Source organism: Leucoraja erinacea, chromosome 1 (assembly GCF_028641065.1).
Source record: "Leucoraja erinacea ecotype New England chromosome 1, Leri_hhj_1, whole genome shotgun sequence".
Classification (NCBI taxonomy): Eukaryota; Metazoa; Chordata; class Chondrichthyes; order Rajiformes; family Rajidae; genus Leucoraja; species Leucoraja erinaceus.
Genome location: NC_073377.1, coordinates 83,764,330 through 83,791,750, shown reverse-complemented (window position 1 = coordinate 83,791,750; position 27,421 = coordinate 83,764,330). Strand labels below are relative to the sequence as shown.

General features: G+C 43.1%; 1 protein-coding gene across 2 annotated transcripts in view; it reads right to left on the bottom strand.

Annotated features, from left to right (window-relative positions):
• Positions 1–3,166: 3,166 nt before the first annotated feature.
• The window catches only part of sepsecs (Sep (O-phosphoserine) tRNA:Sec (selenocysteine) tRNA synthase), a 110,174-nt gene continuing 85,919 nt past the window's right edge, over positions 3,167–27,421 (bottom strand). For both annotated transcript variants that reach the window (XM_055638113.1, XM_055638121.1), the window contains exons 10-12: positions 23,233–23,326; positions 7,250–7,340; positions 3,167–6,962 (exon numbers count right to left, since the gene is read on the bottom strand). In XM_055638113.1, coding sequence (XP_055494088.1) covers positions 6,644–6,962; positions 7,250–7,340; positions 23,233–23,326 — 504 coding nt within the window. In that variant the 3' untranslated portion in view covers positions 3,167–6,643. The remainder of the gene's footprint in view (positions 6,963–7,249; positions 7,341–23,232; positions 23,327–27,421) is intronic.

Below are 27,421 nucleotides of genomic sequence, written 5' to 3'. Positions count from 1 at the left end.
ACTGATGTTTGAGGTGAATAAAAGTAAAGTCTGAAAATGCTAAATAATAAAAAATGACAAACTAAAATAACACTTGAATCAAATTCACACGAATGGACAAGCATTACCTACACCATACTTCCCTGGTACAGAGATGCTAAATGCCTCTCCTCAGGATACAATGCTCTGCTGCTGAACTCAAAGTGGGCATTGCAGTGGAGACAGAGATCACGTGAGCCATGACTTGACCTACAGCCTGCCCAGCCTTTGTGCATTTGGTTGAATCTGAACATCCAACCAACTTATCTGAGCTGAAACTTGAATGGATGATGGCTGTCAGTTAATTGGTGAAGATTATTTTCCTGTAGCATCACTGCTGGGACAGATTCAAATTTGTTAACACCGCAGGTAGACACAAAATGCTGGAGTAACTCAGCGGGACAGGCAGCATCTCTGGAGAAGGAATGGGTGACGTTTCGCGTCAAGACCCTTCTTCAGACTGATGTCAGGGGAGTGGGCGGAACAGAGATAGAATGTAGTTGGGGACAGTAAGACTGGTGGTAGAACTGGGAAGAGGAGGGGGCTATTTAATGTTAGAGAAGTCAATGTTCATACCGCTGGGGTGTAAGCTACCCAAGCGAAATATGAGGAGCTGTTCCTCCAATTTGTGCTGGACCACTCTGACAATGGCCAGGACAGAAAGGTCAGATTGGGAATGGGAGGGGGAGTTGACCCTGAGCAACCGAGAGATCAGGTAGGTTAAGGCAGACTGAGCGGAGGTGTTCAGTCAAACGATCATCGAGCCTGCGCTTGGTCTCGCCAATATACAGGAGTTGACACCTGGAACAGCGGATACAGTAGATGAGGTTGGTGGAGTTGCAAGTGAACCTCTGCCTCACCTGAAAACTGGTAACATCACTTTGGGCTAAACAAGCACTGGTGGCAGAGTTAAACAACGCATAAACAACTCACTGCCTGTGGTGGCCATCAAGCACTAATTTACACCATTTCTGCACTTTTATTCTTCCCACATTCCTGAGATCATTCCCTTCCCCTTTACACCAGGAAAATTTACAGTGACCAATGAAGTAAACACACACAACACATATGTGTGAAGGAAATACACATGATCACTCCACTCAGACAGCAGAGTAGGTCAGAATCAAACCTGGGTTTTGAAAGATATAAGGCAGCAGATGTAAAAGTAACCCAAACTGTGGCTACCAGCATCTAATAATTTATGCTGTTGCAGATGGGCGTTTTGGATCATCCTACAAGATAGCAAAACGCTCTTTCATTCAGGGATTCTTTAGGCCCTATGAATCTTTCCTCATCAGCATAATGAAGGATACAACAGTGAATTTCAACTCGTGGTACATGGCATTTGCCTCTCATTTCAATGGTCCTACATAATCACGTATGCACGGCACAGTGAAATTTTTTCGCACAACCCACAAATGCACAGTCGTCATATTTTGGTGCCGTTGACAAAGGAAAAGTTGCTGCTGCTGTTGATATTATGAAATGTTTCCCTGGACAGGCCCATCACCACCTGCTGCCAAAGGCAGACATTGCCCTGTAAATGTAAACTCAATATTTAATGTAGCACAGAGACATTTAGGAAGAATATATTAAACATTTAAGTTATAGTACCCCATAATGTAAGTTCATTGTCATTTCTGTTTAGTGGATCAAAAATAACTTTTTATCAAGACTATGATATGTGGATGTTAAAGTATTTTTCGAATAATGTTAGAAATATTATGGCAAAGATTTTGCAAAGCTAACAAAAATGAATGATCTGAATCTTAAATACAGTGACAGGAGAGGAGGGAATGTTGCATTTGTCTTTGATAGCGATCGAATAAGCAGTTGAACCGCTTGGGCACGGTGGCGCAGTGGTAGAGTTGCTGCTTTACAATGGTTGCAGTGCCAGAGACCCGGGTTCAATCCTGACTGCGGGTGCTGTCTGTACGGAGTTTGTATGTTCTCCGCGTGACCGCACAGGTTGTCTCCGAGATCTTTGGTTTCCTCCTACACTCCAAGACATACAGTTTTGTAGGTTACACAAAAAAGCTGGAGAAACTCAGCGGGTGCAGCAGCATCTATGGAGCGAAGGAAATAGGCAACGTTTCGGGCCGAAACACTTCTTCTTCAGAAGGGTTTCGGCCCGAAACGTTGCCTATTTCCTTCGCTCCATAGATGCTGCTGCACCCGCTGAGTTTCTCCAGCTTTTTTGTGTAACCTTCGATTCTCCAGCATCTGCAGTTCCCTCTTAAAAACAGTTTTGTAGGTTAATTGGCTTGGTATAAATGTAAAATTGTCCCTAGTGTGTAGGATAGTGTTAATGTGGAGGATCGCTGGTCAGCACGGACTTGGTGTGCTGAAGGGCCTGTTTTTGCGCCGTATCTCAAAACTAAACAAAAGAGCTTGGTGGGAAAAGGAGACAATGGAGAGTTGCAAGCACAGGAGGGTGAATGGGATTTGGTTTGAGTTAGCATTTCAACAGCGTTTTGAATGAGTCTGATCACAGAGCGAATGGAGGCAGGCCACGTAGGCACAACATCCCAATCTCAACTCAGATGGCACAGAAAATCAGGCAGATTCCTGTTACCTGTATGTGCAAATGATGAAGCAAAACAAAAAATACCAGTGATGGTTAGAATTAGTTTCTCTGTTCAGGTTCCTGTATTGCAACACAGTAATCCAATGCCATCACAAATGTGGTGAGAGAGAAAGACTCCAGTTGTATTACAACCCACATTGTGACACCGATGCTGACTACCAGCACCACTTTTACTCTGGATATCTCTTGTTGTGTTCCACCTGCATGTGCAGCACAATGATGCACATTGGCACCGTTTCAAAGCCCACAGTCTCACTCAGATCCTTTATTACTAAACAGCACCGGTATATGTTCTGATGGCTAGATATTGACCTGGAATCTTAATTCTGTTTCTCATTCCACTGATGGTTTCCAACATGCTGAGTATCCCAGCATTTTCTGATTTTAGTTCAGGTCAGAGACCGCTTGCCTTCCAACATGTTTATTTCATTTTTATGGCACATTTGATGTAGCAAAACAGACAAAGATACTTCTTAGGAGTTTTGCATCAAGCAACAGGGAGATAATATGTTTCACAAAGCATTTGGTTGCAGAGATTGATCAAAGGGGAGGGGTTTAAGGAGGAAATTCCTGATCACTGGCCGCAGCAGTTGAAGATCCAGTTGCCAATGATGCAGCAGGTAATTGCAGGTTTGAAGAATAGACTGTATGTACATATATATATTTTACTGTTCCATTATTCTATGTTCGCTCTTCTGGGTGAGATGCTAACTGCATTTCGTTGTCTCTGTACTGTACACTGCACAATGACAATAAAGATTGAATCTGAATCTGAATCAGAAGTCAGACCTGAGCATGAAAGATATGGAAAGGCAGAAGATGTCTTTGAAATTCCAAAGTTGAGGAAGGGTAAAGCCATAAAGGGTTTCCTAAGCACAGGTGAACTTCAAAATAAACGTTCTGTGGCACAGGGAGCCTCTAGAGGTGGCTGGGTGAAAAGCACTTTGCGTGAGTCAGAACACAAGCACCACAAATTTACCGATGTCAAACAAGGGAAGCTAACTTGGATGATGCTCCAATAATCAAATGTAGAATCCAAAGATTGTCAAGGTTTTCAGATATGGTGAACCGTGACTGGAGCAGAATTGGAAATCAAAAGCATTTTGGGAATGTTCCCTTTCATTTAAAATACAATGCAAAAAATGGAACGACTACAGTGGCTTGCAAAAGTTTTCATACCCCTTGAACTTTTCCACATTTTGTCACGTTACAACCACAAACGTAAATGTATTTTATTGGGATTTTATGTGATAGACCAACACAAAGTGCTGCATAATTGTGAAGTGGAAGGAAAATGATACATGGTTTTCAAATTTTTTACAAATAAAAAACTGAAAAGTGTGGCGTGCAAAAGTATTCAGCCCCCCTGAGTCAATACTTTGTAGAACCACCTTTCGCTGCAATTTACAGCTGCAAGTCTTTTGGGGTATGTCTCTACCAGCTTTGCACATCTAGAGACTGAAATATTTGCCCATTCTTCTTTGCAAAATAGCTCAAGCTCAGTCAGATTGGATGGAGAGTGTCTGTGAACAGCAATTTTCAAGTCTTGCCAGAGATTCTCAATTAGATTTAGGTCTGGACTTTGACTGGGCCATTCTAACACATGAATATGCTTTGATCTAAACCATTCCATTGTAGCTCTGGCTGTATGTTTAGGGTCGTTGTCCTGCTGGAAGGTGAACCTCCACCCCAGTCTCAAGTCTTTTGCAGACTCTAACAGGTTTTCTTCCAAGATTGCCCTGTACTTGGCTCCATCCATTTAGGCCAAAAACATCAATTTTGGTCTCATCTGACCAAAGCACCTTTCTCCACATGTTTGCTGTGTCCCCCACATGGCTTGTGGCAAACTGCAAACGGGACTTCTTATGGCTTTTTTTCAACAATGGCTTTCTTCTTGCCACTCTTCCATAAAGGCCCAATTTGTGGAGTGCACAACTAATAGTTGTCCTGTGGACAGATTCTCCCACCTGAGCTGTGGATCTCTGCAGCTCCTCCAGAGTTACCATGGGCCTCTTGGCTGCTTCTCTGATCAATGCTCTCCTTGCCCGGCCTGTCAGTTTAGGTGGACGGCCATGTCTTGGTAGGTTTGCAGTTGTGCCATACTCTTTCCATTTTTGAATGGTGGATTGAACAGTGCTCCGTGAGATGTTCAAAGCTTGGGATATTTTTTTATAACCTAACCCTGCTTTAATCTTCTCCACAACTTTATCCCTGACCCGTCTGGTGTGCTCCTTGGGCTTCATGATGCTGCTTGTTCACTAATATTATCTAACAAACCTCTGAGGCCTTCACAGAACAGCTGTATTTATACCGAGATTAGATTACACACAAGTGGACTCCATTTACTAATTAGATGACTTCTGAAGGCAATTGGTTGCACTGGATTTTATTTAGGGGTATCAGAGTAAAGGGGGCTGAATACTTTTGCACGCCACACTTTTCAGTTTTTTATTTGTAAAAAAATTTGAAAACCATGTATCATTTTCGTTCCACTTCACAATTATGCGCCACTTTGTGTTGGTCTATCACATAAAATCCCAATAAAATACATTTACGTTTGTGGTTGTAACGTGACAAAATGTGGAAAAGTTCAAGGGGTGTGAATACCTTTGCAAGCCACTGTACCTAGTCATTTGGTCCCATTGTTCTCTTGCTTCTTTTGAACAGAGTTTGAGTTATGACAAGATGTCGGATAGGGCGGGTCTTTTATTTGCCAGAAGTGAAGGTTGCTGAGGAGGCTAGACCTTTATAAAATCATGAGGGGCATAGATAAGGTGAGCAACCACAATCTTTTCCCTAGGGCAGGGGAGTCTAAAACTAGGGCCTAGGTTTAAGGCAAGAGGGGAAAGATTTAAAGGGGGCATGAGGGGCAACTTTTCCACACGGAATGTGGTGCATTTGTGGAATGTGCTGCTGGAGGAAGTAGTACACACAGGTACATTAAAAGCTTTTAAAAGTCACTTAGATGGGTGAATGGATAGGGAAGGATTGGAGGGGCATGAGCCAGGCATATGGAACTAGCTCAGCTCAGCAGCTTGATGGGCATGGATGAGCTCGGCCAAAGGGCTTGTTTCCATCTTATGCAGCTCTATGACTGAGTGGTTATATAGAGTAACGGGATTCTTCAAATGCAATCACGGTCAGAAAATCATATTTACTTTCCTTTTAAACTAAATCTTAACTGCAAAAGACATCCCATACTGCAGAGAGAGGGAAAAAAAGCCACAATTTGGTCTGTATTCAATTGAGCCCCAAGAAGAACTAGGCTTCTGGTCTATAATCCTGTTGCAAAATGATAACTCACTTTGAGGGTGTTAACTCTGTCAGTATAGCCTGTTAAGTGTCTCAAGTGAAATGATGCCTGGCTCTTTTCCATGTAGTCTGCAGCGGATTTGATTTGACAAATGTCTGAAGAGCTGAAGCCCAATATTGCCCAGTGCAAAGGAGATAAGTGGTTTCTTAAGCAATTCTGGGCTACCAAATAATCCATTTGATAAGAAGAAATACATCATTCATCATTTCCAATCCTCATCATATGGAAGTACAGGAACTGCTCGTATTGAATGTATTGAATGTTTTTCGTACACACCAGTTTTATATACACATATTCTAACAGTTTTTAATAAACAAAGGAAACTCCACAATGTTAAACAGAATTTATGTTTTCCACAGGAGAAAGCATTTATAGGATATATCAGCAGTGGCAGTACAAATTCAAAAATACTATATAATATTCCAAATCCATTTTTTAATTTTGCCTTTCTTCCCTCTTCCCCCTGCCCCCCCCAACACCCAATCTAAATTTCAGCTGCAATATATATATATATATATATATATTAAACTGACAGCCAATTATTAAGTAGTTATAGATCACCGTAGTTAATTTATTGCTTCACCATTCTCGCCGGACTATGACAGAAGCATTAGCTCCTCATATGAATCAGAATCGTTTCACAATCCCACATCAGAATTATTTTTCAGACATGCACTTCGGAATGTTCACCTCTGAATTAAGCAAGGACGGTGATTTAATGGGCGTCAGACAGGCTGATTTACCATATCAGCCCCAATCTTTAGATTATTCTGGACGAATTCTGACAATTGCCCCATATCAGTGTCACTAGACTTTTCCAGCATTGCCGTTCCAGTTTCCATTTCTGCTCCTGAAATCACTTTCTCTTTCAGCAGGATCTTGAGACATTTGTCCAGTTTTTTAATAAAAAGGTCAACGTCTTGTTTTTTTATTCCAATGGCTGATGCAGCATTCAAGTAAGGGCACTGATAGCAATTAGTGTGGGACATGAACCCTTGGAAAGTGTAGCCATTTATATCTTGTTTCGTGCCGACTGGAACAACTCTGGAGGGAAGGCAGAAGGAAACAATGTGGGTTTGTTTGACGTTGCTCAATAAGACCCCATTAAATTCATAATTTAAATAATATAACAAAATAGATACTGTATAATATTTTTAAAACATCCCTCTTCAACGAAAGCAGATTGGTGAGATGGCAGGGGACGGCTGCTATTTTTAAAAAATGACTTGGTGGATGAGGCTCGCATACCCAATTCAGACATTCATGATTCTCGTATCAAAAGGAAAACGAAACTCAACTCAATAACTGCATTGAGGGTGCCAATTACTCACCTGGCTCCAGATACCAGTCTGGTGAAAAGCATCGATCCAAGCTGAGTGACAGCCCTGTCACTGCGCTCATGGAATCTCGTCAAGGACATTGCTGAAATGTGCAGAAAGAAAGGGACAATGAGGACCTAGCACAGTACAGGCTTCATCACAGCTCTGCCTAACAGTAGAAAGCACGCAGGTGGGCTGAGGAATGGTTGATGGAGCTTTATACAGAGAAATGTGAAGTGTGGCATTTTAAGAGCACTAACATGGGCAGAACCAACACAGTGAACAGGGCTCTGGGGAGTATTGTAGAGCAGAGGGATCTAGGAGCACAGGGACATGGTTCGTTGAAAGTGGCATCACAGGTAGATAGGGTAGTCAAAAAGGCTTTTGGCACCTTGACCTCCATCCGTCAGAACAATGAGTACAGACGTTGGGAGGTTATGTTGCAGTTGTACAGGACGTCGGTAACGCCACATTTAGAGTATTGTGTAGCAAGTAACTACAGATGCTGGTTTAAACCGAAGATAGACACAAAATACTGGAGTAACTCTGCGGGACAGGCAGCATCTCCGGAGGGAAGGAATGGGTGACTTTTCGGGTCAGGTCTGAAGAAAGGTCTCGACCCGAAACATCACTCATTCCTTCTCTTTGGAATATTGTGTTCAGTTGTGGGCACCATGTTATAGGAAACATGTTGTCAAGCTGGAAATAGTGTAGAGAAGATTTAGGAGGATGTTACCAGGACCTGAGCTATGGGGAGAGATTGAGCAAGCTAGGACTATATTCCTTGGTGGGCACGAGGATGAGGGGTGATCTTATAGAGGTGTATAAAATCGTGAAACTTACAAAATAGTGAAAGGCTTGGATAGGGTGGATGTGGAAAGGATGTTTCCACTGGTGGGAGAGTCTAGGACTAGAGGCATACCCTCAGAATTAAAGGACGTTAATTTAGGAAGGAGATGAGGAGGAATTTCTTTAGTCAGAGGGTGGTGAATCTGCGGAACTCTTTGCCACAGAAGGCTGTTGAGGCCGTCAATGGATATTTTTAAAGCAGACATAGATAGATTCTTGATTAGTACGGGTGTCTGAGGTTATGGGAGAAGGCAGGGGGATGGGGTTAGGAGGGAGAGATCAATCAGCCACGATTGAATGGCAGAGTAGATGGCCTAATTTTGCTCCTATGTGAAAGAAATAGATAGGGTAAACAGACAGTCTCTTGCCCAGAGTAGGGGAATCGAGAACCAGAGGACATCAGTGTAAGGTGAGGGTGGGGGGGAAGATTTAATAAGAATCTGAGAGGTAACTTTTTCACGTAAAGGGTGGTAGGTGTATGGAATTATGTTATTATGGAATTATTATGTAAAAGAATATGTGTGTTATGATTGTGTTTATAATTTGTTTGGTTGTTTTGTTGTTTGTCATTTGCACAAAAGTCCGCGAGCATTGCCACTTTCATTTCACTGCACATCTCGTATGTGTATGTGACAAATAAACTTGACTTGACTTGACTTGAATTGAATGAGCTGCCAGAGGAGGTAGTTGAGGCAGGTACTGTCACAATTTAAGAAACATTTAGACAGGTACATGGATGGAACAGGTTTAGAGGGCTACGGGTCAAACGCAGGTAGGTGGGAATAGTGTGGATGGGACATGTTGGCCGATGTGGGCAAGTTGGGCCAAAGGGCCTGTTTCCATGCTGTATCACACTATGATTCTAAATACCGATGTAGTAGACAGTCCCGACTTAAACTAAGAATTGTAATTCCATGGTTGTAGTAAATGTGAAACTTAATGGGGTTTTTTTAAATGGTTTTAATGGTCAACCAAGTTGACAGCAACTTCTGAAGCAGCTACATAGACATTTAAGCAAGGAGAACAACTTCTGGAGTAGCTACATGGACAGTTAAGCATAGAGAACATTGCATAATCTTTAGAAATCTGTAAACTGATGAGAAAGTAAAGCCCCTGTCCCACTTATGTGTCCTTGGGCACGGTAATTACGCAAACTCGTGGTCGCTTTGAGACGCAACGGTCCCGCGAAGGTCGCGCACATTTTCATGCGCCCGCACAACCGTCTGGAGCGCATGACGTCATTTGAAGATGGACACAAAATGCAGGAGTAACTCAGCGGGACAGGCAGTATCTCTGGAGAGAAGCAATGGGTGATGTTTCAGGTCGAGACCCTTCTTCAGTCTGAAAGAAGGGCCTTGACCCGAAACGCATTCCATTGTTTCTCTCCAGAGATGCTGCCGGTCCCGCTGTGTTACTCCTGCATTTTATGTCTATCTTCAATTTTCTTGGCCCCGCTCTGGGAGTAGAAGTGGGGGCGGATCCGGATCCGCAACGGCCGTGAGCCCCGGCTGAGTTCGGCGATCGTTTGCCTGCTTCTGCTGCTGTTGGAGGAGACACGTTGCGTCGCGCCAGGGTCTTGGGCCTGTCCCACTTTGGCCGTCAGTGACGCGACAGGCCGGTGGCACGCGAAGATTTAGTTCACTACAAAATTTCGGAGCTCCGCGCGATACCAAGCACAATTCCATACCCCTCCGCGCTTCTCAGTGGGACCGGCCCCGCGCGGCCACACGATGCCCGTGCGCCTCAACCTGACAACGAGGTCGCGTAATTTGCATGCCAAGGACACATAAGATCGCGTAATTTGCATGCCTTAAGAAATTTACAATAGGACTAAAACTATCAGTGTGAAACAATCACTGCCTGATGCCGAGGTAAGCTTTCACTGGTGTACCGATCCCTAACTGTAGTTTAGAAACCACTCTGGAACCTGTCAGAAAAAACTATTTTCCAAAGTACATGTTCCAAATCATAATGGATTTTGAAAGTATTATTTAATATTTTAAACATAATAATGATATTTTAGCTTCTTTGTTCTATTAGATTTCCAAAACATGATCAGATACTCAGCCACTGAAAATGATCACAGAACTTGGATTCCATTGAACCAGTACTTGTCAGGGACCATTGAACCAGTACTTGTCAGGGACCATTGAGCCGGTACTTGTCAGGGACCATTGCTTGGCAAAGGGAAATCCAGGACACCCACCGAGCTAACTCGATTTTCGTTGGCAGCTTTCTGCAAAGTCAGTAGCAAATCACTTCACCTTTGAGAGACAATGAATGGACACAAAACAACTTTAGGCTAGAAAAAGGTCACATGGTGGAAAACATTTATCTCCACTCGAGATGGATGCTGAACTTAATCTACATCCTTTCTTGAATATTCAATTTATCAAAATGTTAGCATTTTAAACAGGGATTGTAAAATGAAATAAATTAAATTTTAAGAAATTGAATATTCAAAAAATGCTGTCGATGCATTAACATTTAAAAACTGACAGAGGTTGTAGAAAGGGTTACTGATTACTGGAGAAATCTGTAGGGTATTGATTAGATTCATGGACATCCTAAGTCCCATTAATGATTCCCTCTACCTTCACCTCCTTGGAGAATTTATCCTTGTTTTATTAAGAAGATGCAGGTTTAAAATAAATTTTCTAAGTTTCAAAATTTTGATTTATAATTGAATTCAGTCAATATGAAACTAAAAAAATGCATCATTAACTTCTCAACAACAAAAAGTATCTGCAACGGATATTTTTATCAATGTCAGGCTGGGAAAGCACATCTCGGACCCGCAAACACTCAGCATAGGAGCACCGCAAGGTTGCGTACTCTCTCCTCTCCTCTATTCTCTCTACACCAACGACTGCACCTCCACAGACACCTCTGTCAAGCTTCTGAAGTTTGCGGACGACACAACCCTGATTGGACTGACCCAGGATTGAGAGGAATCTGCCTACAGACAGGAAGTGTCACAGCTGGCGGCCTGGTGCCATCGCAACAACCTGGAGCTCAATGCTCTTAGGACAGTGGAATTGATTGTAGACTTTAGGAGAGCTCCACCTCCCCTAACCCCACTCACCATCAACAACACCACAGTCACATCTGTGGAGTCTTTTAAATTCCTGGGAACCATCATCTCCAAGGACCTTAAGTGGGGGGGCTATCATCGACTTCACAGTCAAAAGGGCACAACAGAGAATGTACTTCCTGCGGCAGTTGAGGAAGCACAATCTGCCACAGGCAATGATGGTCCAATTCTACACGGCCATCGTAGAGTCTGTTCTCACCTTCTCCATCATGGTCTGGTTTGGCTCAGCCACCAAGCACAACATCTGGAGGCTGCAGCGAATCGTCCGATCAGCAGAGAAGATTATTGGCTGCAACCTTCCCTCCATTGATAAACTGTACACTGCAAGGGCCAGGAAGCGAGCGGGCAAGATCATCTCCGACCCCTCTCACCCTGGCCACAAACTCTTTGAATCACTTCCCTCTGGAAGGCGACTCCGGATTGTCAAAGCTGCCACAGCCAGACATAAAAACAGTTTTTATCCACGAGTAGTTGCTCTACTCAACAGCCAAACATCTGTAGCCTCCCTTTGATCTGGTATTTTGTTGGTTCACATGCTTGATCAATGGTGTTTTATCATTAATGTTTTATTATTATTATTAATGTTTAGTGTTTTCTGAGTCATTCGAACTGTCACTGAATGTCATGTTGATACTTGTGGACGGAGCACCAAGGCAAATTCCTTGTATGTGAATTTCTTGTATGAAGAAGAAGGGTTTCGACCCGAAACATTGCCTATTTCCTTCGCTCCATAGATGCTGCTTCATCCGCTGAGTTTCTCCTGCAGTTTTGTCTACCACTCGGTATTCAACTGGCTTAATCAAATTAGCATTAAAATAAACTGAGAAAACGAATCATTTTTAAGTTATAAATATGAACGCTATGTACTATAATACTATGCTACAATGAATGTTTATATGGCAATTAAACTGGTATCTTAATGTCATAAAATTATAATTACTTTCTGGTATAATTTACACAATCCAAAGCAAAATCATCAGAGATGAAGCTTTTACTTTATTACTGCTGTGTTTAGAAAAAAATTAAATTAAAGCACTTCTCAGATGCGAGTACTTGAATTGATAAAAATCAATTAACAGTGAACAGCTGCAAAGCATCTTAAGTGCCACTATTATAAAGAGGAACAGCAGCATCACTCACTTCACTGGCAACACTCCTGTCAGTAGATTGAGATACAAGGATGGTTTGCACGGAGCTGTGGGATGCGATTCTATACCAACAAACTGAAGAAGCCATTAGAACATCACAATGGTGAAGCAGATCACAACCCCAGTTCCTTGTGCTACTTCTGATTTCACTGAATTTTGGTGATATGCAAGAAACTGTGTGCAGTTTTGGTCTCCAAATTTGAGGAAGGAAATTCTTGTTATTGAGGGAGTGCAGCGTAGGTTCACACGGTTAATTCCCGGGATGGAGGAACTGTCATATGCTGAGAGAATGGAGTTGCTGGGCTTATATACTCGGGAATTTAGAAGGATGAGAGGGGATCTAATTGAAACATTGATTATTAAGGGTTTGCACACGCTAGAGGCAGGAATGTTTCCGATGTTGGGGGAGTCCAGAACCAGGGGCCACAGTTTAAGAATAAGGGGTAAGCCATTTAGAAAGGAGATGAGGAAACACTTTTTCACACAGAGAGTTGTGAGTCTGTGGAATTCTCTGCCTCAGCGGGCGGTGGAGGCCACAAATGGTATGTTAGCATTCATAGCAAAAGGATTTGAGTATAGGACAGGGAGGTTCTACTGCAGTTGTACAGGGTCTTGGTGAGACCACACCTGGAGTATTGCGTACAGTTTTGATTTCCTAATCGGAGGAAAGACATTATTTGCCATAGCGGGAGTACAGAGAAGGTTCACCAGACTGATTCCTGGGATGTCAGGACTTTCATATGAAGAAAGACTGGATAAACTCGGCTTGTACCCGCTAGAATTTAGAAGATTGAGGGGGGATCTTATAGAAACGTACAACATTCTTAAGGGGTTGGACAGGCTAGATGCAGGAAGATTGTTCCCGATGTTGGGGAAGTCCAGAACAAGGGGTCACAGTTTAAGGATAAGGGGGAACTCTTTTAGGACCGAGATGAGAAAATTTTTTTTCACACAGATAGTGTGAAAAATCTCCGGAATTCTCTGCCACAGATGGTAGTTGAGGCCAGTTCATTGGCTATATTTAAGAGGGAGTTAGAAGTGGCCCTTGGGGCTAAAGGGATCAGGGGGTATGGAGAGAAGGCAGGTACAGGATACTGAGTTGGCTGATCAGCCATGAAATTAGAAATGCGTGCAACAAAGGTAAAACAGTTATAATGGGCGACTTCAATCTACATATAGATTGGGTGAATCAAATTGGCAAGGGTGCTGAGGAAGAGGATTTCTTGGAATGTATGCGGGATAGTTTTCTAAACCAACATGTAGAGGAACCAACGAGAGAGCAGGCTATTCTAGACTGGGTATTGAGTAATGAGGAAGGGTTAGTTAGCAGTCTTGTTGGGCGTGGTCCCTTGGGCAAGAGTGACCATAATATGGTTGAGTTCTTCATTAGGATGGAGAGTGACATCGTTACTTCAGAAACAAGGGTCCTGAACTTAAAGAAAGGTAACTTTGAGGGTATGAGACGTGAATTGGCCAAGATAGACTGGCGATTGACTCTTAATGGGTTGACGGTGGATATGCAATGGAAGGCATTTAAAGACTGCATGGATGAACTACAACAATTGTTCATCCCAGTTTGGCAAAAAAATAAATCAGGGAAGGTAGTGCATCCGTGGATAACAAGGCAAATCAGGGATAGTATCAAAACAAAAGATGAAGCGTACAAATTAGCCAGAAAAAGCAGCCTACCAGAGTACTGGGAGAAATTCAGAGACCAGCAGAGGAGGACAAAGGGCTTAATTAGGAAAGTGAAAATAGATTATGAAAGAAAACTGGCAGGGAACATAAAAACTGACTGCAAAAGCTTTTATAGATATGTGAAGAGAAAAAGATTAGTTAAAACAAATGTAGGTCCTTTGCAGTCAGAAACGGGTGAATTGATCATGGGGAACAAGGACATGGCAGACCAATTGAATAACTACTTTGGTTCTGTCTTCGCTAAGGAAGACATAAATAATCTGCCGGAAATAGCAGGGGACCGGGGGTCAAATGAGATGGAGGAACTGAGTGAAATCCAGGTTAGCCGGAAAGTGGTGTTAGGTAAATTGAATGGATTAAAGGCTGATAAATCCCCAGGGCCAGATAGGCTGCATCCCAGAGTACTTAAGGAAGTAGCCCCAGAAATAGTGGACGCATTAGTGATAATTTTTCAAAACTCTTTAGATTCTGGAGTAGTTCCTGAGGATTGGAGGGTAGCTAATGTAACACCACTTTTTAAAAAGGGAGGGAGAGAGAAAACGGGGAATTACAGACCAGTTAGTCTAACGTCAGTAGTGGGGAAACTGCTAGAGTCAGTTATTAAAGATGGGATAGCAGCACATTTGGAAAGTGGTGAAATCATTGGACAAAGTCAGCATGGATTTATGAAAGGTAAATCAAGTTGGCGGCGCGACTCACCCGTTGCAGCGGCCCCTACAGCCTGTCTGTCTTTTTTTTATTTTTTGTCTAGTTAAATGTAGTGTTTGGTGTTTTTTAATAGTTGTCTTTAAATATGTTTATGTGGGGGGGCGGGGGGGAGGGGGAAACCGTTTAAAAATCTCTTCCCTGTCCGGGAGACCCGACCTTTTCCCTGTCGGGTCTCCGTTGTCGTTGGGGCCTGGCACCGTGGAGCGGCCTCCAACCGGAACGCCCCGGGGGCTCGGGAGACTGCGGAGCTGCGGACTACTCACCATCGTGGGGCTGGCCGGCCTCGGAGCGTGGGGAGCGGTGGTGACTCGCTGCTGCGGCTCGACTCCACGTAGCTCGGAGGCTCCAGCTGCAGCTGCAGGTCCGGTGGACTGACGGGACATCGGGAGCTCGCGGGTCCGGGTGAGAGAACGCTTTCCGGAGCTCCCGCAACGCGACTTCTCCAGCCCGTGTCGCGGGGTTGGAACAACCCGGACCGGGACCGTACATCGCCTGGCGCGGCTTCATGGCCGTGGGACTCACCAATGCCCGTGGGGGTTCCAACCTTGTACTTTCAGACCGGGAGCGGGGCCGTAAATCGCCCCGCGTGGCCTAAAATGGCCGTGGGACTTATCATCACCCGCCTGGGGCTCGGACATCGGGAGAGAAATTGAGAGCAGGGGAGAGAAAAGACTTTGCCTTCCATCACACTGGGTTCACTGTGATGGATGTTTGTGTGAATTTAATTGTGTGTATGTCTGTAGGACATTGTCTTTGTTTGTATGGCTGTGTAAACAAAATTTCGTTTGAGTCTCACTGGGGCTCAAATGACAATAAATTTGTATTGTATTGTATGTCTGACGAATCTTATAGAATTTTTCGAGGATGTAACTAGTAGAGTGGATAAGGGAGAACCAGTGGATGTGTAATATCTGGACTTTCAGAAGGCTTTCGACAAGGTCCCACATAAGAGATTAGTATACAAACTTAAAACACACGGTATTGGGGGTTCAGTATTGATGTGGATAGAGAACTGGCTGGCAGACAGGAAGCAAAGAGTAGGAGTATACGGGTCCTTTTCACAATGGCAGGCAGTGACTTGTGGGGTGCCGCAAGGCTCAGTTCTGGGACCCCAGCTATTTACGATATATATTAATGATTTGGACGAGGGAATTGAATGCAGCATCTCCAAGTTTGCAGATGACACGAAGCTGGGGGGGGCAGTGTTAGCTGTGAGGAGGATGCTAGGAGGCTGCAAGGTGACTTGGATAGGCTGGGTGAGTGGGCAAATGCATGGCAGATGCAGTATAATGTGGATAAATGTGAGGTTATCCACTTTGGTGGCAAAAACAGGAAAGTAGATTATTATCTGAATGGTGCCCGATTAGGAAAGGGGGAGATGCAACGAGACCTGGGGGTCATGGTACACCAGTCATTAAAAGTAGGCATGCAGGTGCAGCAGGCAGTGAAGAAGGCGAATGGTATGTTAGCATTCATAGCAAAAGGATTTGAGTATATGAGCAGGGAGGTTCTACTGCAGTTGTACAGGGTCTTGGTGAGACCACACCTGGAGTATTGTGTACAGTTTTGGTCTCCTAATCTGAGGAAAGACATTCTTGCCATAGAGGGAGTACAGAGAAGGTTCACCAGACTGATTCCTGGGATGTCAGGACTTTCATATGAAGAAAGACTGGATAGACTCGGTTTGTACTTGCTAGAATTTAGAAGATTGAGGGGGGATCTTATAGAAACTTACAAAATTCTTAAGGGGTTGGACAGGCTAGATGCAGGAAGATTGTTCCTGATGTTGGGGAAGTCCAGAACAAGGGGTCACAGTTTAAGGATAAGGGGGAAATCTTTTAGGACCAAGATGAGGAAAACTTTTTTCACACAAAAATGGTGAATCTCTGGAATTCTCTCCCGCAGAAGGTAGTTGAGGCCAGTTCATTGGCTATATTTAAGAGGGAGATGTGGCCCTTGTGGCTAAAGGGATCAGGGGGTATGGAGAGAAGGCAGGTACAAGATACTGAGTTGGATGATCAGCCATGATCATATTGAATGGCGGTGCAGGCTTGAAGGGCCGAATGGCCTACTCCTGCACCTATTTTTTATGTTTCTATATTTCATACATACATTTCTCCATTCCTATCCTCTGTCAATCCACCATTCTGTCCATCCTTCATTGCCAGGCTTGCCTTTAGTTATCTCTACTATAAACCCTGGCTTCCTCTTTCAACATCTTTGCTGCTGTCCTAATCTATTCACCACCTTCATTGCATTTCTCCCACAGTCCCCTCATCATTATTTGGCTATTTTTTTGTTTGATTAAACACTGGTGAGGCAACTTGTGAAATTAAAATTATATATATATATTTTACTAATATCTCATTTCAGTCCAGAACCAGGGGCCACAGTTTAAGAATAAGGGGTAAGCCATTTAGAACATAGATGAGGACACTGTTTCACACAGGCAGTTGTGAGTCTGTGGAATTCTCTGCCTCAGAGGGCGGTGGAGGCCAGTTCGCTGGATACTTTCAAGAGAGAGCTAGATAGGGCTCTTAAAGATAGCGGAGTCAGGGGATATGGGGAGAAGGCAGGAACGGGGTACTGATTGTGGATCATCAGCCATGATCACATTGAATGGTGGTGCTGGCTCGAAGGGCCGAAAGGCCTACTCTTGTACCTATTGCCTATTGTCTAAACTATTGGGCCAAAACTTGGTTTTGCTGGTGTCAACTTGCCACCTAAAGTTATCCCATTCCAAAATACTGAGACCCGACATGGTTGGTTTGTCTTGCATAATACAATGCCATCGAGTAGACTGGCCAAAACAAGCCCTGCCCATTAAACCCTGATAGTCATAAACCAGATCAAACCTGCTAAGGATTCTGAATGTGTTTGACATTCAGCAAAAATAGACATGAAAAGAAATCCAAGTTGTTTTAATATTCTAAATGTAAAATAAGGATAATATTAAGCTAAAGTCAATGTATTTCTAAATATATATAAATTATTTTTCTCTCTAATTAGATGATCAGGCTCAGTGTTCGATCCAGATCGAGCCTGCTGCCTATCTGCTGGAAAATTGCAGCAAGTACTTGCTTGGTCACAGGACTTCATCAAACACCCAACTTCAGAGGGCAGTCAGGAAAATCCCAACACAGAGCAGCCAACAAGTTCAGGGTTTTATATTTGTGTGGGAGTTGCAAACTTCCTTACATTTATGGACCTATGTGCAAGCGGTTCAGCACAGAACTGCCAGCATTTCCCAGCAAGTTTGTGCCAAGTCTATTCGTCAAATAGAAGTTGTGATTCATTGAAAAAAATGCCATCAATCTTGAGGCAGTGTTTTGAACACAGAAAAAAACTGCAGCTCAAATTGCTTTTCAATACGGACCAAAATTCAAAACGTGGGGCTTGAAATGGCTTTGCTACTGCAGTAGCTGACAAATGGTTCTGCAGGATCCATTAGTCTGTTGTAAAGGTCATAAAAGGATTGAGACCTGCAATAGGAAAGTTCACAGCAAAGTACTGGCATGTTCCTGTGCGTAACACTGTGCCGAATCAGACAATGCCGGTTTCAGCACAGCATTTCCCAAAGACATGCTGCAAGTTCTTGCGGCCGTCAGCTCTTATCTCATCGGAGTAATCTTTGCTACCAGCTCTGAAAGGGACACGCCACAGTAAAATAAACAACACTCCTCCATTTGAGGAGTGTTGCTACCAAATTAATTGTGGTTCTTTGGGGTGTGGTTTAGTGGGGGCAAACAGGAGCCAAAGAGTCACATTTCCCAATGGATACTGAGGTATTCAGAAATCTGTACAACATTACTCCAGGTGTAACTAATCTTGTAGAAAGGAACTCCTGGGTCTTGCTTTAACTTTCATATGAAAATGACCACAAGAAATGCGTACCAGAAACTAATTGTCATGTAACTTAATGCCAACACCCTCCAGGTTGTATCGCCAGAGCAGTGTATCTTTAGAAATTATTTACCTATAACCTGAACGGTCAAATCAAGGCCTTATGTTTTCATATTGATTAAATATTCATATCACAACAATAATAGAGTCAGGTTCCAAATACATTTACTATCATCCATATTTATCGCCAATATTGCATATTATGAGTTTGTGCAGCATACAGAACTATTACCTAGCTGAATTGTGAGCTTGCAACTCTCTTGCAAGGATCCTAATGATTATGTGAATGAAGGTCAGCAGTAAAGCACAAACTGAACCAGGCCTTACCTTAGTTATATGCATAATGCATATCATAAACAGAGCGTCATATTCCTGGATGTAATTGTAAATCAATCCATCACTTGTACAGCAATATTTTTGCATGTTATGTCAGAAATTGGGACAAACAACGGCTGTGACATAACATTATGCAGGAAAACAGGACAGCACAGAACTCCTGGGAAACACTAGCCTTGTTTGAAAATATTCATACACTGTAGCCACATATCAAACTACAGTAAACCTTCACAATTATGGATGCTGGTTTAAACCGAAGATAGACACAAAATGCTGGAGTAATCCAGTGGGGACAGGTAGCATCTCTGGAGAGAAGGAATGGGTGACGGTTTGGATTGAGACCCTTCTTCAGATTGAGTCAGGGGAGGGGGAGATACAGAGTGTAAGGCGTGAAAGGAGATTTCACAATGGAGCAGACTAAATGTGCAGGAAGGAACTGCAGATTCTGGTTTAAACTGAAGATAGACACAACATGCTGAAGTAACTCAACGAGACATACACTTCCTTATCTCTGTATCTGCCCCTCCCCAGACATTGTGTGCCTGCATTCAAATTACGGACATCTATATAAAGGATTTTGTTCATAGTGGTCAAAGATGTCCGTCTGTGGTGGCGGTTGATGGGTGTCTCACAAATCAGCAGAAAGGTGGCAGTGGGGAGAGCGCGAACACTTGAAGAACGTTGCATTGGGCATGGGTTTGCAGCGGCTGAAACAAAGCGAGGCCCCGGGGTGATGGATGCAGCTACTGCACCTGCAGCACCCTGACAATGCTAATTCGATGTATTCAAGAGAGAGTTAGATTTAGCTCTTAGGGCTAATGGAATCGAGGGATATGGGGAGAATCGTATATGGGGAGAAAGCAGGAACGGGGTACTGATTTGGGATGATCAGCCATGATCATATTGAATGGCGGTGCTGGCTCGAAGGGCCGAATGGCCTACTCCTGCACCTATCTTGGTTCTATGTTTCTAACATGAGCCCCCGTTGCCTGGTAACAGCGCAAGGCTCCCGTTGCACCGCCCCCGATTTTGTCAGGTTACCCAATGAACTGGCACCACATGGCGTGCTTCTGGTGTGTGGGAGTGGAGAGAGCGAGCAGCATGAAGAGGGTGTGAGTAGCGGCCTTGGCCCCGTTGCACCACGTGTGGGACTGGGGGCTCTGTGGCTCCCTGACTTGTGAATTCTCCCTGGTTTTCTCCCCATTCCCTGAACGCCACATTTCTTCCCACACAGTCGGGTTAAAATAGTTAATATTTACTCCTTCACTCGTTTATAGCAGACAATCGGCAATAACGGACAACATTTCTTCCATCCCTCGAACCCCCAACCTCCCCAGTCTGCTTTAATTTACAAGTAAACAGTGAGAAAAACACACATTGCTGTGTAGCAGTGACCTCTAGTGTAAAAAACGAAAAATAAATAGAATAATTCTGACAAAACGTCACTGTCAGGAAAAAATGGTAACTCTGTACAAAAGCTGCCGAACCTGACAAACATTTTCCAGCATATCTTGTTTATATTTCAGATTTCAAACATCCGAGGTACTTTATTTTTCCTCCTAGTGCTTTATGACTGCTTTAATAACCTTGTTTACTGTGGATAACTGCAGATGGAAAAAGATCCAGACTTATCGACTATAGACAATAGGTGCAGGAGTAGGCCATTCGGCCCTTCAAGCCAGCACCGCCATTCAATGTGATCATGGCTGATCATCCCCAATCAGTACCCTGTTCCTGCCTGCTCCCCATATCCCCTGACTCAGCTATCTTTAAGAGCCCTATCTAGCTCTCTCTTGAAAGTATCCAGAGAACCGACCTCCACCGTCCTCTGAGGCAGAGAATTCCCCAGACTCACAACTCTCTGTGAGAAAAAGTGCTTCCTCATCTCCGTTCTAAATGGCTTACTCCTTATTCTTAAACTGTGGCCCCTGGTTCTGGACTCCCCCAACATCGGGAACATGTTTCCTGCCTCTAGCATGTCGAAACCCTTAATAATCTTATATGTTTCAATATGATTCCCTCTCATCCTTCTTAACTCCAGAGTATACAAGCCAAGCCGCTCCATTCTCTCAGCATATGACAGTCCCGCCATCCCGGGAAATAACCTTGTAAACCTACGCTGCACTCCCTCAATAGCAAGAATGTCCTTCCTCAAATTAGGGGAGCAAAACTGCACATATAACACTCCAGGTGTGGTCTCACTAGGGCCCTATACAACTGCAGAAGGACCTCTTTGCTCCTATACTCAACTCCCCTTGTTATAAAGGCAAAGATGCCATTCACTTTCTTCACTGCCTGCTGTACCTGCATGCTTACTTTAATTGACTGATGAACAAGGACCCCCAGATCTCATTGTACTCCCAACTTGACACCATTCAGATAATAATCTGCCTTCCTGTTTTTGCCACCAGTGGATAACCTTATATTTATCCACATTAAACTGCATCTGCCATACATCTGTCCACTCACCCCTGTCCCAAGTCACCCTGCATTCTCATAGCATCTTCCTCACAGTTCACACTGCCACCCAGCTTTGTGTCATCTGCAAATTTGCTAATGTTACATTGAATCCCTTCATCTAAATCATTGATATATATTGTAAATAGCTGCAGTCCCAGCACCGAGCCTTGCAGTACCCCACTAGTCACTGCCTGTCATTCTGAAAGGGACCCGTTAATCCCTACTCTTTGTTTCCTGTCTGCCAACCAATTTTCTATCCATGTCAGCACTCCACCACCAATACCATGTGCCCTAATTTTGCCCAATAATCTCCTATGTGGGACCTTATCAAATGCTTTCTGAAAGTCCAGGTACACTACATCCACTGGCTCTCCCTTGTCCATTTTCCTAGTTACATCCTCAAAAAATTCCAGAAGTTTAGTCAAGCATGATTTCCCCTTGGTAAATCCATGCTGACTCGGACCGATCCTGTTACTGCTATCCAAATGTGCCGCTATTTCATCTTTTATAATTGACTCCAGCATCTTCCCCACCACTGATGTCAGGCTAACTGGTCTATAATTCCCTGTTTTCTCTCTCCCGCCTTTCTTAAAAAGCGGGATAACATTAGCTACCCTTGAATAATGCAAAATAATAATTTGAAAATTGGAACTTCTCACTACTTCTTTGTACATTTTACTAGTGTGACTATTTTGTATTTCCGGACAGTCCATTCCTTAGATCAAAGCTGTGCAATCTATGTTAATTCAAGTTCGAATAATGATGAGCTAATATCCTGCAGTCGCTTAATCTGAATTACTGAATAAATTGGGTTGTTATTGCTAGTGAATATACATAGAATATAGTATAGATTTCAAGGCAAGCAGACGCAATAATAGTATGATGCCTGACCCACTGAGTTACTCCAGCATTTTATGTCTATCTTTGGTGTAATCCAGCATCTTTAGTTCATTCCTACGCAATAAAGTAAAATAAAGTATCCTTTATTGTTATCCAGACTTTACAGTCTGATTTTGTGCCTTGCAGTCATAACATAGAATAAAATAACAAAACACACCATAAACACAGATTTAACATCCACCATAGTGAGTCCACCAGGTCCTCCTCACTGTGATGGAGGGCAAAAATCTTAAAGTCCTTGTCTCTTCCTTCCTTGTTCTCCCTCTGCGTTGAGGCGATCCCAGCTTTCGATGTTGGGCCCCACGCCGGGTGATGGTAAGTCCCGCAGCCGTATCCGAGCTCCATGAATGGGCTGGTTTAAACTCCGCGGCCCGGGGCGGTCGAAGCTGCCACCCTCCAATCCAGCGGACGAAGCTGTTGTTGCGGGAGCTCCGGAGAACAGGTCACCAACCTGGGACCTGCGAGCTCCCGACGTTGTCGTCCACTGGGCCCGCGGCCGAGCTTCCGAGGCTCCGAAGTCGGGTCGCTGCCGCCGCAACGTCACCAGAGCCCCGAAGTCGGCCAGCTTCGCGATGGTAAGTCTTGGCTCTGCCTCCGGAGCTTCGAGGTCGGTCCCAGTTGGAGACCGCCAGCTCTGCCATTAGGCCTCAGCGCAGAGGGAGACGGTGGATACGACAAGACAAGGTCGCATTCCCCCCGAAGGAAGAGACTAAAAACAAGGTTCTCCCACCCCACCTCCCCCCCCCATACACAACTAAAATAAACTGAAATAAACTAAAACAACAGGACAAAGGAAACATTTAAAAAAAGACAAACGTTCTGCAGACGAGCCGCAGCTGCAAGGCAGCGCCACCACTTACATAATTTAAAATATATATGGAAAAAAAAAACAGATTTACCCAAAGATACAGGGTTATTTGGGGTCTCCAGAAGTCTTTCACCATGAGCTTCGGACAACTTCTTGATTTCGCTGGAAAGATAACTGAACATTTCCTGCAAAAAACACAAATCACACTCATTAAAGTCATAAGTGATAGGAGTATTCGGCCCATCAAGTCTACTCCGCCATGCAATCATGGCTGATCTATCTCTCCCTCTGAACCCCATTCTCCTGCCTTCTCCCCATAACCTCTGACACCTGTACTAATCAAGAATCTATCTATCTCTGCCTTAAAAATATCCACTGACTTGACCTCCACAGCCTTCCAGATTCACCACCCTCTGACTAGAGACTTTTCTCCTCATCTCCTTCCTAAAAGAATGCCTCGTTCGTCTACAAAACAATTTACAGGAATAACTCATAACTGTAACTTTCAATTAGGTTATGTTATCTGCCATCTTTTTTCATTTAGTATTCACTCTACTGCTCCTGAAAGTTGACCTTTCTTTACTTCCACAGATGTTGCCTGACCCACAGAGTTCCTTCAGCAATTTGCATTTTGCTCTAGATTCCAGCAGCTGCAACCTAGTGTCTGCAGAACAACTGAATTTCTACATAGATCAAACATATTGTCACCCTTCAATCACCCTTAACAAAAATTAAATAAGAAGAAGATTAAGTAATTGTTCACAAACATAAAATCACTGCCCAAATATTAGAAAGTCTGGAATTGTGAACTCAAAAGTATTCAAAGCTGCATTGTCCCCCATGACAAAGCAGAAAATGAACAGGTAACTATTTTGACAACTGCTTACAAACTGATGTGTATGTAGCAACAATATCAGTAAGCTTACTGTGCATCGTAAATTTACAAAATTAAATTGTAATACATATACTTATTGTTTCTTCTAACATGTACACTGATATATGTTGCAATTGAATGAAAATCAGATTGCATTACACCAATAACCCAAGGTATCAACATACACATCAAAATACTTAAATAAAAAGGATCAAAACCAGTCCTCTGTATACTTTTTGCTTTGCTGAATCTTTTGAATTCTTGCTAAGGTAGCATTTCCCAATTATAACACTTAATTTGTGACATTATACAAATTATAGAACATTGACTGTACTGTAAAGGAAAAAGGCCGGGTCTGTGCTGAACACGATGCCAAGACCAACCCTTATCTACCTGCACTTAATCCATATTATCCAACTCCCTGCATATCCATGTACCAATCCCTTAAAAGTCATTGTTGTAACTGCCTCCCCTACCACTCCTGGCAGCACAATTCAGCCACATTTCCCTCGGTGCAAAAAACTTGCCCCACAAATCTCCTTTAGACTTTTCCCCCTCACCTTAAAGCTATGCCCTCTAGTATTTGATATTTCCATCCTGGGAAATAGCTCCTGACTGTCAGGTTTTCCTCCAACGTTTAGTCTTGCAGGGAAGACAATCCAAGTCTGTCCAACCTCTTCCTCTAGTCAATACCGTTTAATCCAGGCAGCATTCTGGTAAACCTCCTCTGCAATCTTTCCAAAGCCTCCATATCCTTCCTGCATTGGGGTGACTAGAACTGCACACTATATTCAAAATGCAGCCCAACCAAGGTCCTATAAAGCTGTACGAGGACCTCCTGACTCTTATAGTCAATGCCCTGACCATGGAAGGCAAGCACCACTATCTTCGCCACTACCTACTGTGTTGACACTTTCAGGGACTTATTGACTTGGATTCCACAATCCCTTTGTATATCAATGCTGTTAAGGTTCATGCCATTAATTGTATATTTTTCTCTTGCATTGGACCACCAAAAGTGCAACACCTCACTTCTGAAGAAGGGTCCTGACCCAAAAAGGCACCTATCTGTGTTCACCATGGATGCTGTCTGACCCAATGAGTTACTTGAGCACTGTGTCTTTTTTAGTAAACCAGCATCTGTAGTTCCTTGTTTCTGCAATACCTCACATTGCTCAGGTTAAACTCAATCTGCCATTTCTCCGCCAATTTCTGTAGCTGATTTATATCCCACTATATACTTTAACAGTCTTCCTCACATTCTGTGACCCTAGCCATCTTGGTGTCACCTGCAAACTTATTAACCAACCCATGGGTGTGTTTATGTGTGTGTGTGTCATTTGTATATATATATATATATATATATATATATATATATATATATATATATATACACACATACACATATAAATATATCACAAACAGCAGCAGTCCCAGCATAGATCCCTGCGGAACTCCACTGCTCACAGACCTTCATCCGGAATATTACCCTTCCACCACATCCATATAACCATATAACAATTACAGCACGGAAACAAGTCCGTGCCAAACAACTTTTTTTCCCTTAGTCCCACCTGCCAGCACTCATACCATAACCCTCCATTCCCTTCTCATCCATATGCCTATCCAATTTATTTTTAAATGATACCAATGAACCTGCTGACACCACTTCCACTGGAAGCTCATTCCACACCGCTACCACTCTCTGAGTAAAGAAGTTCCCCCTCATGTTACCCCTAAACCTCTGTCCCTTAATTCTGAAGTCATGTCCTCATGTTTGAATCTTCCCTATTCTCAAAGGGAAAAGCTTGTCCACATCCCTCTGTCTTCTATCAATAAGCCAGTTCTGAATCCATACAATCAAGTCGTAGTTTATCCCATGTATCATAATCTTCTGGAAAAACCTGAACATGCCGGCCCTGAATTTCCATCAACAGTCCTTTAAATGACTCCCACCTGTCAGATGTGGACATGCATTAAAAACTGCTCCCAATGCACACTCCCGAGCTCCTGCCTAACATTAGTTTAACTTGCCTTACTCCAGTATAGTACCTTCCTGCAAGGTCCAGCCTTCTCCTTATTCATGGAACAAGAAAACATGCACAGTCTTATTAAAGTTTATTCCGTTTTGATGCATTTTCATCTCATTTTCTTTTATTCTCCCACCATACTTGGGTGAGGGAACTGCCCTGTTCTTGTGTTTGATTTTATGAGAAAGACCATTTAAACATCATCACTTTATTCAGATACATTTATCACCTTATAAACCTCCTCACTTCCCAAATCATATTACTCCAACTTATTTATTTTTATATCTGCAGATTTTGGCGAATAGTTTTAAAGGCACCTTTCTTTAGATTTTCTTGATACCACATCCTAAACAATAATCGATGACAAAATAATTATCATAAATCTTTATACACATAATAAATAGTTCCTTTCCAGTACATTCAAAGAGGACAGTGCTTATTGTACATAAATACTAAAACAAATATAATTTTTAACAGTGAAAAAGTTGCTGATTATACTCAGAATGTGAGATTGCACAAAGTCATTCATATGCACTGGTCATGGAAAACAAATACTTTATCCATTCATGTATCATCATCGCCTGGTAAAACTTTGAGTACTGTTATGATTATTAGGAGAGTATGCATTCTTAAGCTCCGCCATACGAAAGCTGGTGTAAGGGCACACAACCATAAGTTCTTGTGAGCAAATTTCAAGGCTAAGTGCAGTTTGTTCCAAAGGTCATGTATGAAAAATATAAAGCTTCCATCAGTTTACTCAGAAAGAGCATATTATTTGTCTTTTTTTAAGATTCTATGCCACCGGGTGGCGCCGCAGTGGCTGCCTCGCCAACAGTCTGTCTCGTCCTTTTCTTCTTTGTTGTTTGTTTAGTATGTGTTAAATTGATGCTTTAGTATATCTTTAGTTTTGTTTTATGTGGGCGGTGGGGATTGGGGAAACTCTTTTAAACTTTTTTAAATCTCGTACCTCGACGGAGATGCGATTTTTTTCCGTATCATATCTCCGTCCGCACTGCGACCTAACACCGTGGATCTGGCGGTCCTTGGTTAGGGACCGACTTTTGGAGCTCCAGGCCGCAAGAGCTTCGACCGCCCCCAATGCAGGAGCTTCGATCGCCCCGACTGCAGGTGGTACGACTGCCCCGTCTGCGGGAGATTAAGGAGGAAAGAAGATTAGACTTTATTGCCTTCCATCAGTGAGGAATGTGGGGAATCCGCTGTGGTGAATGTTTATGTTAACATTTATGTAATTGTGTCTTGTTGCTTTGTTTTTGTATGGTAAATCGAATATCACTGTAACTTAAGGGCCTGTCCCACTTGGGCGTCATTTGCGTGCAATTTACGCAACATAATTCATGTGATGTGCGCATGGTGCG